At 47.1% G+C, this 16026-nt stretch overlaps 2 protein-coding genes across 2 annotated transcripts; both read left to right on the top strand.

Annotated features, from left to right (window-relative positions):
* The first annotated feature begins 4774 nt into the window (after window positions 1-4774).
* Window positions 4775-7043, top strand: LOC123446935 (ribosomal protein S19, mitochondrial-like). Its single transcript, XM_045123484.1, has 4 exons — window positions 4775-4966; window positions 5061-5119; window positions 5210-5510; window positions 6686-7043. The coding sequence occupies exons 1-3, from the start codon at window positions 4871-4873 to the stop codon at window positions 5496-5498; spliced, it is 444 nt and encodes a 147-aa protein (XP_044979419.1). The 5' UTR covers window positions 4775-4870; the 3' UTR covers window positions 5499-5510; window positions 6686-7043.
* A 6472-nt stretch (window positions 7044-13515) lies between these two features.
* Window positions 13516-15743, top strand: LOC123446924 (GATA transcription factor 12-like). The gene is made up of 2 exons (XM_045123474.1): window positions 13516-14061; window positions 14444-15743. Exons 1-2 carry the CDS (start codon window positions 13771-13773, stop codon window positions 15284-15286), a joined length of 1134 nt encoding a protein of 377 aa, XP_044979409.1. The 5' UTR covers window positions 13516-13770; the 3' UTR covers window positions 15287-15743.
* Window positions 15744-16026: the final 283 nt, after the last annotated feature.

Here is a 16026-nt window from a genome sequence, read left to right as displayed (position 1 = left end):
CCAATCGAAGTGAACATGGAAAAATTTATGCTTAAGAAGACGCTCAACATGAGCTTGGAATTGTAGGAAACATCTAACACATCAGATTTGCGCTTGATAAGGTAAAGCCAAGTAAACCAACTATAAGCATCCATAAAACTGACATAATAGTTATGACCACTAACAGAAGTTTGGGCATGGCCCCATACATCAGAAAACACAAGCTCAAGTTGATTTTTAACGAGTGACTCGACTCTAAAAACGGAAGCTAGTGACTCTTGCCTTGCTGACCAGCTCAAACTGTGGCAGCATCTTTATTGGACACAACTAGAAGATCATGATGATGAAGAATACTATGAAATATAGGGTAGCAGGATAACCAAGCCCTACATGCCAATGAGTGGGTGAAACACGGACACCACTGGATGCTCGAGGAGCAGACGACATATCAAGTGCATAGAGTCCATGGCGTAGCCGACCTCTAAGTAGAACATCCCTCGTGTCCCGATCCTTGATAATAAAATAAAAAGGATGAAACTCAGTGAAGACATTATTGTCACGAGTAAGTTGAGGAACGGACAATAAACTACGAGTAGCATAGGGGACTCTAAGAACATTACGAAGATGTAGAGATTTGTGTTGATGAGTTAGAAGTGATGCCTGACCAACATGTGATATGTGCATACCTGCTCCGCTGGCGGTGTGAACCTGATCATGACCACAATAAGGCTCTTGGGTGGAAAGCTTACCCATCTCTCCCGTCATGTGATGAGTAGCGCCCGTATCCATGTACCATGTCGGATCAACGGGATACGATGGAGTGTGTCCGGACTCATGGGTGGCCAAGGCAGCCTGTTTGTCATTGCTTTTGCCATTGTTGCCGATGTCGAGGAAGTCCTTCTTGAAGCGACGATGACAGCGAGAGGCTTGTGGCCGGAAAGACCACATAACTCACAAGGGAGCTGGACGTCGCATGATGAGAAGCAAGCACACGGGCGGCCGCCCCCAGTCGTGGGCATACGGCCGGGGGCAGGATGTCGCTGAGTCTGTGGCGTCACAGATCCTGCCTTGCCTCCAGCCGATGGCTTGTAGGGCTTCCCTTTGCCCTGAGAGGCGGCATTGGCAGACACGAAACTCGGGCTGGAGCGGTGGGACTTGACACGCTGTTCCGTGGCGAGGAGGCATGCGTAAAGCTCATGAGATTGGAGCGGAGTGTCACGACCATTGATGTTCTTAGTGAGGTTATCGTAATCGGTGTCCAATCCATTCACAACGAAGGTGGTGAAATCCTGAGGATGGAGCGACTGGCCAATGCAGGCCAGAGTGTTGGCGAGGCGCATCATCTTGTTGAAGTAGTCGATGATGCTGAGATCAAGGAGCTTGGTCTCCCCCAACTCCGTGCAAATGGCGTGAGCGCACGCCTGCTGTTGAGATGCGAAGCTCGTGTGCAAGGCAGACCACGCCTCCTGAGAGGTGGCATCAAACAGGACTAGAGAAGAAACTCCCTCCACGAGAGACGACTGGATCGCGGAGAGGATTGCCTGATCTTGAGCCACCCATGCATGATACGTTGGATGATGCGGCAGAGGGCACGAAATGGCACCATCAATGTAACCCTCCAGGCAATGACGGCAAAGGAGCGGCAGCATGTGCACACACCACGGCAGATAGTTATCCGTCGTGAGCTTCACCGGGATGAGGTGGGCGAAGTAGAATGGCACAACAACAGTAGCACGATCGGGCGGAGGCGGTGCAGCAGCATGGAGCGACGAGTGGTACGCCAGATGCGGGGCACCACCGGTTGCACCAGGAACTAGCGCCGAGGAGGTAGCTCAGCCGGCACAGGAGCACCATAGTACGGCAAGGGCGGCGAAGGCGGGTAGTATCCGACGTTGACGGGTGGCACGGGAGCTCCATAGGGCACAACCATCACCATAGGGTACTGCGGACGCGGTGCCATACATAGCCGCTCGTGCAGCCGCATAGGGATCAACGACGATGCGGCATTGAAGCGAGCCACAAGCGCAGCCGGGTTGGGCACCAATGGCGATGGCTGGATCGGCGGAGAGGCCATCCAGTGACCGGCTGCGTTGCCGTAGTGTGTTGGAGCACCCGTCCTAGACGGGGGAGGAGCAGACACGAGGAACGGCGGCGGCCGATCGGAGGAGGCGCCATCCGTAGACGACTGACCAGTGTAGACTGAGACCAGCGGGCACGAGGAGATGAACGATGAGGCAGGAGTCGCGGCAGCGGCGGTCGGCGCGGCGGCGACGATCGGGCTAGGTAGGGCAGCGGAAGAGATAGAGACCGACGTGGGTTGATACCATGTAAAATATAGGGTTTGGATACCTGCACCTTACCTCATACGAGGTGGGCTATCTCCTATATATAAAGGGGTACACAACATTTACAATACAATATACAAGATCTATACACGAGCTATGTATAAATACAGTCTAACACGCATCGACCATTCTTTTTGTTTTGCTGCAACCATTGGTGATTTTTGCTACTACCAGCGAGGGAATTTGCTACATCCATGATGGCAGAGATGTGATGCGGCGACCATATTTTTATTTTGCTACAACCGTTGGTGATTTTTGCTACTACCGGCGAGGGAATTTGCTACATCCATGGCGGCGGAGCTGCCATTGCGGCCACCATTTTTTGTTTCGTTTTGGTGCAACCATTGGTTTGTTTGCTACTGTCGGTGAGCGAATTTGCTACATCCATTTAATGTTGTTTACTCATGGTTGTTGGTCGCAGCGAGCATCGACAACGAGTGCCGCGGTGATGCATCGGGTGCTGCAAGCATGGAGCATCGATGATGAGTGTCCGCTGTGACGCATCGGGTGCTACAACCATGGAGGGTCAACGGCCGGAGTTGCAACCATCTGAGGTGGAGCTTGCAACTGAAATTGAACTAGTGGAATGGTTCTCCAACGAGCAGCGGAGGGACTATGAGGCGTCGTGGTGCAAGCGCCCAACGGTCGGTAGCCGTTGCCATCGCCAAGCTGCACACGAAGGCGGAGTCGCGGGAGCAACGACGCATGATTTCTTTTGAGGGGGGCGTTGGGAGGAAGAAGACGGGTATAAGGAAGCTAGATCGGGGGGCGACTGATTTTTTTGGACGGCTGTAATGCATCAGATCAGACGACCGGGACTCGACCGGCCGAAGGTAGCGCCGGTCCGCGAGCGCCTAACAGTGTCCAAAAGAAAAGTAGAGAAAGAAAAAAAATTGTGTGAAGAATAAAAAAAGGAATATCTCGCTTGAGGCCCATGTAACGCATCTGGCGTAGTAGCTTTCGCGTATAGAGGCGAGCGAGCGAGGCAAACCCTATTTAGAGTCACACGTGCCGGTTTTGTTATTTTTGCATACGGGCGCCTACAGCGCACCCCCTATTCTACGAGCGGGCTGGCCCATCGATATGTCTTTTGCTTTGTGTTTAAAAATAGAAAAAAAAACATGCGCCCGCTAGAGATCAAACACGGGACCTGCTCACTCGTTGGCGAGAGTTCGAACTGCACTAACCACATGGAAAATTGACGATTAGTGAACATTTACTTTCGTCCTTGTATATCGATTTATAATGCCCTTTATTTTTTAATGTTTTCCTGTTTCTTTATTTTTTATTTTTTATTTTTCTTTAAATGCGTGACCTCGTTTTAATTCGATGATTTTTCTAAATGACGAATTTCTTTTTCAATTTTGATGATTTTACTTTCAAATTCAAATGAACATTTTTCCAAATTGGATAAACATTTTCAAATTCGATTAACTTTTTTCAAATCCACTGAACAATCTTTAAAAAATTCGATGAACATTTTTCAAATTCGATGATTTTTTGGTCAAAGTCCATGAACTTAAAAAATTTGATGAACTATTTTAAAATGGATGAACTATCGATAACCTTTTTTCAAATTTGATGAACTTTTTTTGTCAATATCCAGGAACTTTTTTAAAGAATTCAATGAACATTTTCCAAATTCTATGAACTTTTTGTCAAAATCCATGAACTTTAAAAAAATGATGAACTATTTTAAAATGGATGAACTATCGGTAACCTTTTTTCAAATTCAATGAACGTTTTTCAAGTTTGATGAACTTATTTTCATATCCGATGAAATTTTTTGAGATCCAATGAACTTTTTTCAAATCCGATGACATTCCGTGAACTTTTATAAATATTTGGTGAACTTTTTAAAATTTTGGTGATTTTTTTATTAAATTCGTGAGCTTTTCTTAAGAATCAGTAAAATAAATTATTTCACAAACATTTTTGTTTTTGTGCAATTTCCTTGACTAACTTTGATAGTAAGGAAACTTTTGAGTAAATAGTTTATTAAATAATTGTTATTCTATTCTACATGGTTTTCGGTCATTCAAATAAAATGTCCTTCCAAACAAACACATTGTGCTGTTAAAATGTAAAATATGCTGTAAATCTCTCAATCAAGAGATGATTTTTCTTTCCATCATATATTGTCAATAAAAAGTTTAAGTCGAATTTGTTGAACTCAATTTCTTCATATTACCAAGTAGATGACTTTCGTTGTTTTTAATTCTCAAGGCCATTTCAGGGAATAGAATGCTTCACTACTGACATTTCAGGGCCATTTCGTTTTAAAAAACCATGTTCAAGTAAACGTTGAACGAACAAGCGAACGAAACTGTCGAACAAATGAAGGAAACAGTCGGCGAACGAAGGAACGAGCGAAACAGTCGAAGTAAATGGGTCCTGTCGAAAACAGCCCAAAAACAGAAGGCGCGTGCATTTGGGCCGAACCAAACCAAACCAAACCAGACCCCAGTGGAAGTGGCGCCGCCCACTAGGTTTCCTCCGCCGTCTCTCGTAGCCGCCGCCACCCGCTCCTGCGGCTGAGAGCAGCCATGTCGTCCATTGCTTCTCTCATCGCCTCCAGGTCCAGCTTCGCCAGGTCCGGCCACGCTCTCCCCGCCGCCGCCGCCGCCGCCGCCATCTCTCAGGTGCAAATGCAAATCTTCCTATCCTTACCGCCGGTTGTTCTTGTGCCGATGCTGATTTGGTTTGTTCCTTCTTTCTACCGCGGGATCTCGTCAGGCCCAGCACGCCGCGTCTCCGCTGCTTTCGGGGTTCGGATCAGCGGCTCGTGCTTTCAGGTAACTACCATCACAGTCATCACAGGCAGTCTCATTATGTTGCTCAAAATTGAATCCAATGTATGCCCCCAAGCTGCTGTCTGCGTGCAGCTCAAGGCCTCTATGGAAGGGAGCGTTCGTCGACGCCTTCCTGCAGAGAATAAAGAAGAGCGGGGAGAGCCTGAACGGCAGGAAGATCTGGTCTCGCAGGTCTTCGATCCTGCCGGAGTTCGTCGGCTCCTCCGCGCTCATCTACAACGGCAAGACCCACGTCCGTTGCAGGATCACCGAAGGGAAGGTCGGCCATAAGTTCGGGGAGTTTGCTTTTACGCGGAAACGGAGGCCCCATCGCGCGATTACGGCGAAGAAGGCCGGCGGTCAAGGAAAGGGGAAGAAGTAAGAAGCGTGAAAGGTGAGCAGAAGCTATTAGGGCATGTACAATGGTGCTATCTTAGGAGTGTCACATAGGATAAATGATAAGGTGGAGGAGAGAGAACTTGAAAAAAAAGCTTTGCCTTCTCTTATTTAAGAGAAGATAAGGGGTGATCTCTTAGCACAATATGTCTCATCATATTTTTAGGAATAACTAATTATAGAAGATAAGGCAAACAGATGATCCATTGTAGACTCTCTTTTTTATCATCTCTAAATTACATGCAAAATTTAAAATAAAACTATCTTATCAACCATTGTACATGTCCTCACTATGTTGTGTGGGCAATTTCCAGTCTACATTTTAAAAATGGATGTCTTGGTAGATTGTACTAGTAGATTCCAAACTGTATTCTTATTAGACTGTGTGTAATTTCATTATTACTATACCAAAAAAGATGAAGTATGCCAAGATTGGTTGGGTACATCACAAGTTATGGCAATCTGAATTAAATTTTCAACCTCTGGGCATTTACCTTGTAGCACAATTTCAACCTCTGGGCATGATTGAATTAAATTTTCGTGATAACACTAGAGTTGTAGATTTGTTTGTGTAGAATAACTGATACAAAATTGTGAAGTGAACTTATATTATAAGAGAGGTGACGTGTCAAATCGTAGGAGCGTGTCTTTTATTTTTTTAGTTTGGTAAGTGTTTTAAGGAGCTGTACCTTGTAACTATAATTCTCAGGTTCTAGTGCCGCATATCAGGTTTCATCTTAGCCGGCAAATCTTTGTCACATGCTTAAGGCAGGTGACTGTGACGTTCAATATAATATCCCGTATTTTACTTCTCTTATTGGGGTTGGGTTAAAGTGAATTCTCCTTCCTGTGCGATTGAGTTGTGAATAGTGAGCTACATCTCTTTGTAAACTCTGTGTGATATGTCAGAGTGTAGACACAATCTGAGCCAAGCCTGTTAAGCATCCGTGCTATGACATCTTATCTTGGTTAGAATGAGAATGCAATTGAGATGTGTGGCCATAAATGAGTGAGAATGTGAGATTGTTGTCGATGCCTATGAAATAAATGCAGAAGCTTGGCTTGTTAAATGTGTTTTCACCATGGTTGCAAAGATCATGCATGGGGCTTTCTGGGTCATACTTATTGTCACTTGCCCAGCTGTTTATCTCACTCTGTCCATAAACTTTTCAGGTGGGTTTAAGGACGGTGGGATGAGGGCGTGGTTGCTGAATCACCTTAATTCTCTGGACTGCATTTTCTTAGAAGAATAATTATAGCAGATCTTACTTTGGACTCTGTTTACTCTGCTAGTGGTTCCAGCATAACTTTCGAGTACATCTTCTATTCACTGAAGCCATTGCTCTTATATTTTTTTGGCCTTACTGAGGTCTGATGCCAAGTGTCTTTACACCTGGTTCTGTGAGTGATGATTGTAAGTTCTGCTTCGAAGGTTGTTTTCAGCCAAATAGTGATGTGTATCTTGCTACAGTTCCCTTGCAATAGGAGTATCTTGCTGATTGCTGCTTTGCATCGGCTAGGATGGTTGATATATATATATTTTTGCATAATTAGCCCCTTTCGAGTCTTTATTAACAGGCTTAGCCCCTTTAAGAATGTATTACAGAATTTAGTTGCTTGCGCCGACAGTGACATGTGTCCTCTGTGGGCACCTGACAGATTTAACCTCTGTTTTTTATTTGTTTGGTTAACTGATGAGAAGACACTGGCCTTTTAACTTGTTCAAGATACTTTTTCAACTTGTGGCTTTATCTGCTTGGATAAAGCGGCAGTGCTGGCTATAACTTGTCTGAGAAACTTTCCAGCACTCTGCGCTCCTTATTGTTGCTCTGCTAGTGGAATGGCTGTTATTGCTTCTACGACTTAACTGTGCCGCGGTCGCCATCTGGGCCTGTGGTGTAAGGTGTCGAGTCGAGCATCTCTGAATCGACATCCTAGGCCAAGACGGTCTGATCTTGATCTGATTTGCTGCTGCCTGCTGGCCCTTGGGGTGTGTTATGTACAACATTCCTGTAATGTACCCCAGTGTTGTTGTATCTCAACAGAAATATTTATGCCTATAAAATAACACCTACGTATATAAGGTTGCACATTTTTTTTATGAACCAATCGGACATGGATTTTGGCAATAACCAGCAAAGCAGCAGCAGCAGCAGGTGCATCTGAAGCTAAATCAACCTATAATGGTTATTCAAACTTATCCCAAACAAACGAGCACGGTTATTTTACCTAAACATGCCACGACTTTGCAAGGAAAAGCAGCCATTTGACCTAAATATGCTCGTCGGGAAACATTCATTCGAACCATGCAAATTCATGTTTCATTTTCTACTACTCGTATGTAAGTAAACATGGAACCAGGCCCTAAATTCATCAAGGACACTCATGGCCTCTTGCCAGCACCGGTGCAATCCCTTACCAGAATTTTAATCTACAGCTGATGGTGTTTCATGTCTCACCGAAAATCCATTCAGGTTATTCAATCATCCCGACAAACCAAAATCGTGTGTACGACACCTCGCTCACTCGCACCGACTCACTGAGCAGCCCCCACGGTGCCACTCCGCCTCACCATGCGGATGCACGCCTCGAACCTCTTGACCGCCTCGGCACACTTGACCGGATCCTGGGTGTTGCTCCGGTAGAGCACTCGACGCAGCCCGCCCTCTCGTCGGTGCATGGCGAGGGGTTCTGGTAGGGCAGCTTGAACTCCTTGTCATGCAGCTCCTCACGCATCGTCGCATCCTGCTTCTGCAGCTTCTCTAGCAGGGAGGCCACGCGAGGCGATGCCGACGCCTGCAATCTGGGTGCTCTGGGCACGCACCTAGTGTGTTCGGCAGAATGCCAGGGCATCCTAGTGTGCTCCAAATGAGCTTATTTTTGGTAGAGCGACACTGACAAGGATGGCAAGGATGATGGACATGTTGGTTTGGCCAGGAGAGCAAGTCCCCCGTGCAAGTTAGAAAGGTGCAAAGTTTGTCCATGCACATGAGGTGCTTTATGGAATGCTAGGGTGGCCTAGGGAATTTTGTTGGATGAGTAACTTGGCAGGATGGTGTATCCTTGGATGGTAGGGATGGTGATGAAGTTGTTTTGTGAAAAGAGGAAACTTGCTAGGGCATGTTTGGAAGAATTTTAGTTCTCGAACAGATTTTGAGGGAATTATTTGGTGAATTAAAAAGAGGTAATTGAAGCTAATCTCCTGGACTTCAGGGTTTCTTGGGAAGGACTATAACGTGGATTAATTTCAGAATTTTTTCGACAAAGAAAAATTGAAGTTGCAGTTATAACATTGGAATGGGGCAAAACTGAAAAGAGAATATTTTGCTCAAAATTTTCAAAAGACCAAATTGGGATTTTTTTTTGCATAAAAGTGATCTATAGACACCGCATGACCCCTCATAGTTATTGTGGAAATTTTAAAGAATTATGTAAAAGGTTCGCAGTGCAACAGAAGCATTTCGGATATTGAAAATACTATTAAAAGAATTATTTTGGGCAAATTTTATTATGAAAATATTTTCTACTATTAATAAAATATAAATGAAATGATTTAAGAAAACTTCCGAATCCCACAATATTTTACAAAAAATTCTATATGGAGGAAGGAATTTTAGAAAGCAGAAAACATAAACGATGTGAATTATAAAAAGTCCTATTACAAATCAAAATTTTATTTCAAGACAAAATCTACTTAATAAAAAAATGCTTAAAATTTTGGGGTGCTACACCGTGGTTGCAGTACTTGTCCCCGACCTCCCCTCCTTCTACCGCTACTACCATTCGGTGCAGCGTCAAACCCGCATTCTATCTTGACTAGTCGTGCGTCAAATGGACGACCCTAACGTATTTCCGGCGAGACCCGTGCCTGGCAATCGTTGTTTTGGCCGCCGTCGATGCGCCATCACGTTTAAACGCTGGTGGGGCGCTGCCAGGCGGGCCCCCACTTGTCAGTCTGTCATTAGTCACTAATTAACCCCACCATTAGACACTAACTCGCCGGACATGTACTATAGCATTAGGTTAATCCAAGTGCCACTGACTATTGGGCCCCACTGCACTAATTAGCATAATTAGTTTAAATGAAACCATGTTAAACAACTGAGTTATTAACTGCTGGGACCCACTGGTCAAGTTGACAAGTCAACTACCGACTAGGCAGTTGACTCGGCCCCACTGCGAGCCTCTAAAGCCATTGTTGGGTGCACTTCTGTGGGTGCATTTAGCATTTTCCATTATATGAGTTGTGAATGAAATTAATTCCAAAAATTCCAAAATATTGTTAAAAAATTGGAAAATCATGTAAAATAATTTATAACTCAAATGAAAATAATTTATATATGAAAAATTATTTGAAAATTATAAAAATCTGATTATGCCATCCACATAACCATCACACCCCTCTAGAATAATAAACCTTGAACATTTGGGTCCACATAAATACTGAAATAATATTTGGAGCTCGGAAAATATTCCAAATATTTTCGGGCTTCAACTAAAAATGCTTAGTAATGCATTAGATAATGCATTAGAGCATATCACCAACACCTATTTCCATGACTTGCATGTGTGTTGCATTTTGTTTGCTTCATTGTTTATTTATTTCCCGCGTTACCTCTTTTCTGGTAGACTCTCAGACCGTTGATGATGTGGTGATCGGCTACTTTTGGATATTCCTTTTCGTATCGAGAGCAACCCGGGAAGAAAACCCCCTTGATCATTCTGATATCGCCTATTCTTTCTCTCTACATTTATGCATTAGGTATTGTCACCGCTGTTGTTCGGTAGATACTATTCTGATGCATATCCTACATCTGTCACCAAGTACAGAAGCTTTACATATTATCCTAGCATGCCTAGTTTAGTTATGTTGGTGTTCCATCAGTTGGCCCAACACCCTTGTTCGTGTTGCTATGCTAGAGTACTGGGCCATGATCCCCTCGGGGCGTTGATCATGGGTATACGTACACTAGTACATCACAATGTTATACGAGTGTTGAAGTGCGGGTGGTACCATACAGTAAGAGATGGACCTGAGTCCCAACAATTCCTTAATAAAGTCGGGTCGGCTCGGAGAGCACTGGCGAGTGATTCATACTAAAGTCGTGTCGGCTCGGAGACAGTTGGAATCGAGGGAGGCTAGATGGGAAATAGGAAGGCTCTGATTACAATGTGTGTTGGCGGAAACGTCTCACCCTATTACCCATTACCCATTGAAGGGGTATTGTTGTCCATTACCCATTTTTTAGGAGTTGTCGGTAAGTTTTTTCGGCGACTTAGAAAAATGAGTGGAGGAAGTATTAGAGTTAATATAAAGATAAGACCCCTAAAAAGGCGAAGGAATATCTTTTTGAAAACACAATACAGCCCCAGACGCTCAATACACTCATTTTTTGCGAGGGGACGCTCAATACACTCATGTTTACATTGTCTTAAAAATTAAGCACTCCCGTTACAAGTCACGTTAATTTTCTCCTCCCTCCGGCACGGTTTAGAAGGCGTGCATGAAAATTTTATATAACCTAGGTGGTTATTGGTTGGGTGTGAAATGAGTTAAAAATAGCATTCACACTACGCATGCATATAAAAATAGTTCAACGGAGTACTAATTAGAAGTTAAAAGTAATTGCAATGCGTCTTAAACCTTGTCTATTATGAAAATGTATGCAAATTTAACTGTGCATTTTAAACCGTGTCGGAGGTAGTACTTATACTAGTAAAGTAAAACACGGGCATCCTTAGGGCCTGTTTGATTTCAATAAGTTAGGTGACTTTTAAGTCAGGTGACTTAAAACCAGTGACTTAAAAGTCACGCCTGTTTGGTAGTCATCTGACTTATAAATCACGTGACCACACCTTCCCATCCGAAAAGGTGGTGGGACCCACGCAAAAGTGGATGACTAATAAATTTTAAGTTGGGGTGGAGCAACTTATGACTTATAAGCTGGGATGACTTATAAGTTGGGTCTGTTTGACAAAATAAGTCATTTTTTACACTTTTCAACTTATAAGTTGATGACTTATTTGGAACCAAAGAGGCTCTTACCCTATTCACCTCATCATACGAAAAATTAAAGTATTAGAGGTTAACTTGGAATTCTGCTGCTACTACTAGTTTTCATTAGCTCACGGTTACCTACGGTGCGCTAATGATTCAACCAACAGGCGTGCGATTAGGTTAAGATCGTGCTTTAACACGCCGGTGCCTCGTCCTTCACGGCGTCAGAAAATAATAATCTGGAAAGGCAGGAAAAAAAAAACTGCCAAGTAAACAAAACCGACGCTAGCACTGGTCACGCCTCCCGAGGCCAATCCACCTCGGGATCAACGACCCTGCAGGGGCCCGGGCCCGCTTGCCTCAACCTCAAGCCCAGCGGCTTGCTCCAATGGAGGCCACGCGCTGGGTCGCACCGATCTAACGGCGTCGGAGCTGTTAGCGGCGGGGCGGCCCACGTGGTGCGTACGTGGTGGCACGAGACGGGGAGCGTGACGTGCGCGGCTTCCACGGAGGCGCAACGTGGGCAAGATCCTGGGCGTCGGTTTTTAGCTTTGGAGCGGTCCGTAGTGGTGGTGCCAACGACGTGAGGCTCTCAAAGCTTTTCAACGGCAAAGCACTGATTGCTAGTGCTGCGTGGACAATGTGTTGCATGACTCAGTGGGGTTGGTGGGGTCCACCAGGAGTGATCCAGCAAAAAGAGGGCCAGATAGGTTTAGGAGCTATTGGCGATTTTTTACCTGAAAAATGATAAAGAGCTATAGTAGATGATAAAAATTCCAAGAGTATGGATGTCGAATGTTCATTATTACGTTAAACGGAACGAACACGTCGAACGAGTATGAGCGGACGGTTCGGTGCGCGGTGATGCCAGGGAAGATGGGCGGGGAAATGAGAACCGGAGGAAGGAAGACCGACAAAAATGGAAGATGGGAAAGGGAGGCATACAAAGTTGATGGGGAGGACTAGGGATGACACATGGCGACGGGCTTGAACGGGGCTGCATACGAGCACACTAAGTTACGCGAAACAGATGATCAAGACGTAACGATGCTTTGATTTGTCCGACAATGCAAGGAAGTGGGCGCCATATGAGGAGGAGCACAATATGAGATGGTAAAAGTAGAGATAGGGGAAGAGGGTAAAATGACATGCAAAGCACGTTGAGATAAAAAAACGTGCGACGATAGGATTTGACCATACCCGAGGCAACATCACGAGCTGCTTGGGACTGTCTCCGCCTCTGAAGATAGGTAAGAGATAGATATAGAGGGCGAAGACGGGCGAGTGGACGACGACAATTGCAGGAGGGGGTGGGCGGCGAGGAATATGTTCGTAACATTCTATCTCATGTAATTCGGGTTGTATAGCCGACTGTGCTACACAGTTGAACGGTCCATGCATATATACTCCGACTATCTTGACGTGTTTTCACGTGGGGTTTGTATTTGACATATAGGAGTATACGACATAATAATCCCTAATCGTGAGATGTTCCCCCCTCCGCCGATGCCCCGACCGGACGGTTTTTGCACGATGATTTTGCAGAAAAAAAACAAAACGTGGCAGCATTAATCGCAAAGAAACCCCCTATGTAGATATTTGAATCAATTAAAGAAGTGATTCAATGCTTGTTACCAAAGTTTCTTTTTGCCATATAATAAAAAAAATCAATCAAAATAAAAACGCTCATAAAACCCGAGACTCATCACACTATGACACTACAACTCACCAAAAACAATCCAATCAATTGGACCTTGCCATACATGGTGGAGCGAGCGAGGGCGACGAGCACATGCTGCCTGCATGGTGTTGCTGTCTGTCATGCAAATACGCAAACCCACAGTTGTCGTCTTCTCCCCGACCATAAATAAATAAAATAATAAATAATAAACCGGGGATTTTGTTTCCTTGGTTCGTTTTTTACCGCCGTGAATGCGAGGCGACCCCGATTTAACAGGCTTTTAAGAGAGGCCGGGCCGGCGGGGCCAGGCGAGGGCAGCAGTGGAGGAGAGAGTGGCTGTGGCTGTGGCTTTGGCTTTATTTACTCCTAAAGAATCGTTCAGCCGAGCTTGACCTCTCCTGCCCCACTCTCCAACGCCTCCCGTCCCGATTAAACCCTACTCTCTCTCTCCGCCTCGCGTCTTTTCCGCCCCCCTCCCTCTGGAAAACAATCCCGGGGCCGACGGCCGGAAGGAAATCCGTAGAATTCGTCCGGGGATCTTCGTTTTTTTTTTGTTTTCCCTTGCGCGGAGGGATTTTGATGGAGGTGGCGGCGGCCGAGTGCGCGGGCGGCGGCCTGCGGGAGGTCAAGAAGGAGGCCGCCGCCGCCGGCGACGTGTTCCTCGTCGACGACCTCCTCGACCTGCCCTGCGACGACGACGGGGAGGAGGAGGACGAGGCGGCGGGGTTCGCCGACGGGGCCGACTGCAGCGCCGGCGGCGCCGGCAACGCGTCGGCCGACTCCTCCACCGTCACCGCCGTCGACAGCTGCAGCAACTCCCTCTCCGGCGGCCTCGCCGACGGCGACTTCTCCGGCGGCCTCTGCGAGCCGGTAATTCATTCATACCTCTTTCCATGTCCATTATTAATTCACGCGTTGTTCCTTCCTTGGTTCAATCTTTGCACGGATTCGTCGAATTATTACTATGCGGAAACGAACATCTCGAAATTTCTCTCGTCGTCGTACTCGTGTAGGAATTTCCTTGGCTTGGTGGAACGGTCAATGCGTTCGCCTCCCCCCATTAACACCCGCCCCATGAATGAAATGAATGAATGAATGAAGGAAACTCTTGACGCCTCCCGTAAATAGTAACCGATGAAGCCTGCGGCCGGAAATAGCAACATCCTAAATGCAGACACGGAACGAATCATGATATGCTTTTCTGACCGGTTAATTGCGCGGTGCTGAAAATTTGTGTTGTGTGGATTTTCAGTACGACCAGTTGGCGGAGCTGGAATGGCTGTCCAACTACATGGGCGACGACAACTTCCCCACCGAGGACCTCCGCAAGCTGCAGCTCATCTCCGGCATCCCCTCGGCGTCCTCCCAGACGGCGCCCAAGGCCGCGGCGCCGGTGCAGCCTTGTGGCGGCGGCGGTGTGGCCTTGTGGCGCTCGGAGGCTCAGGCGGGGCAGGTGGCTGTTCCGGGCAAGGCGCGCAGCAAGCGGTCCCGCGTGGCGCCGTGCAACTGGTCCTCCCGCCTGCTCGTGCTCCCGCCGGCGCCGGCCTCGCCGCCCTCCCCGGCGTCCGCGGTCATCTCGCCGTCCGAGTCCGGCACGGCCTTCCCGCTCTTCCCGAACAAGAAGCCCGCCAAGTCGTCCAAGAAGAAGGAGGCGCCGGCCGCCCCCGCCATGACCGCCGCGGAGGCCGCGGCCGCGGAGGGGAGGCGGTGCCTGCACTGCGAGACCGACAAGACGCCGCAGTGGAGGACGGGGCCGCTGGGGCCCAAGACGCTGTGCAACGCGTGCGGGGTGCGGTACAAGTCCGGGCGGCTGGTGCCGGAGTACCGGCCGGCGGCGAGCCCGACGTTCGTGCCGTCCAAGCACTCCAACTCGCACCGCAAGGTGGTGGAGCTGCGGCGCCAGAAGGACGCTCCGCCGACGCAGCATCAGCTCCTGCACCAGCAGCCGCAGCAGCACCAGCTTGGGCAGGGCCTGGGGTTCCACGTGCCGAGCCCGCTGCTGTTCGACGGGCCGGCGGCGCCGCACCTGGGCGGCGGCGCGGAAGAGTTCCTCATCCGCAACCGCATAGGCCCCGACCACCGGCAGCTCATCTAGCTTAGCTAGCTAGCTAGCGCGGCCCGCCTAGGAGGAGGAGGATCGTTTCCTTAGACCAGCAGCAATAATTCAGCAAGAAGAAGAGCCAGCGGCAGTGCCCAGCCGAAACTTTTTTCTAGGAGTTGTTGTTTCTCCGGATTTTAATTTACCTTTTTTTTCCTGAGACCTGTATGCTTGCTTGCTTGCTACACTCTCCGTGCTTCTCAGCTCTCGAGTTCCTTAGAAACTAATCCTAGGGTGGAGTTTGTTTTCCTTCCTTCTCTCTTTTTTCCATAGCCTTCTTTTCTTTTTGCCCTTGCATAGATTTTCTTTTTCATCTTCATTTCTTGTAACGCAGTGCAGGGTTCATAGCCTAGAACAAGAGGGAGTAGACAACAACAACAAGTAGCACTAGCAAGCATTGTTAAGTTAAAAGCTATACTACTGCTCACTGCTGATTTTCTTTCCTTGTTTCAAAGCAATTCTCCAAAGGTCATTCTCCAAACTCCAAAGGTGCTAGTGATGAGATTGAGCAAAGCTGCTGCCATGCCATGCTAGCTCGAGGCTCCATGCTCGCATGTGATTTCCAATCTTGTCTCTGTTTGGGCTAGCAAGATGATGATGCCGGAGCCTGTGCTGCTGAATCGACCGATCAAACAAACAAAAAAAAAACGTTATGATAATTGGAGGGCGGGCACGCACGCACGAACGAACGCACGCTGGGTGGCTGGCGCGCACAAAGTGACACGAATAGTGTGTGG

This window comes from Hordeum vulgare, chromosome 1H, assembly GCF_904849725.1.
Source record: "Hordeum vulgare subsp. vulgare chromosome 1H, MorexV3_pseudomolecules_assembly, whole genome shotgun sequence".
NCBI lineage: Eukaryota > Viridiplantae > Streptophyta > Magnoliopsida > Poales > Poaceae > Hordeum > Hordeum vulgare.
The sequence above is the reverse complement of the archived record's forward strand: the minus strand, read 5'-3'. Positions and strand labels throughout refer to the sequence as shown.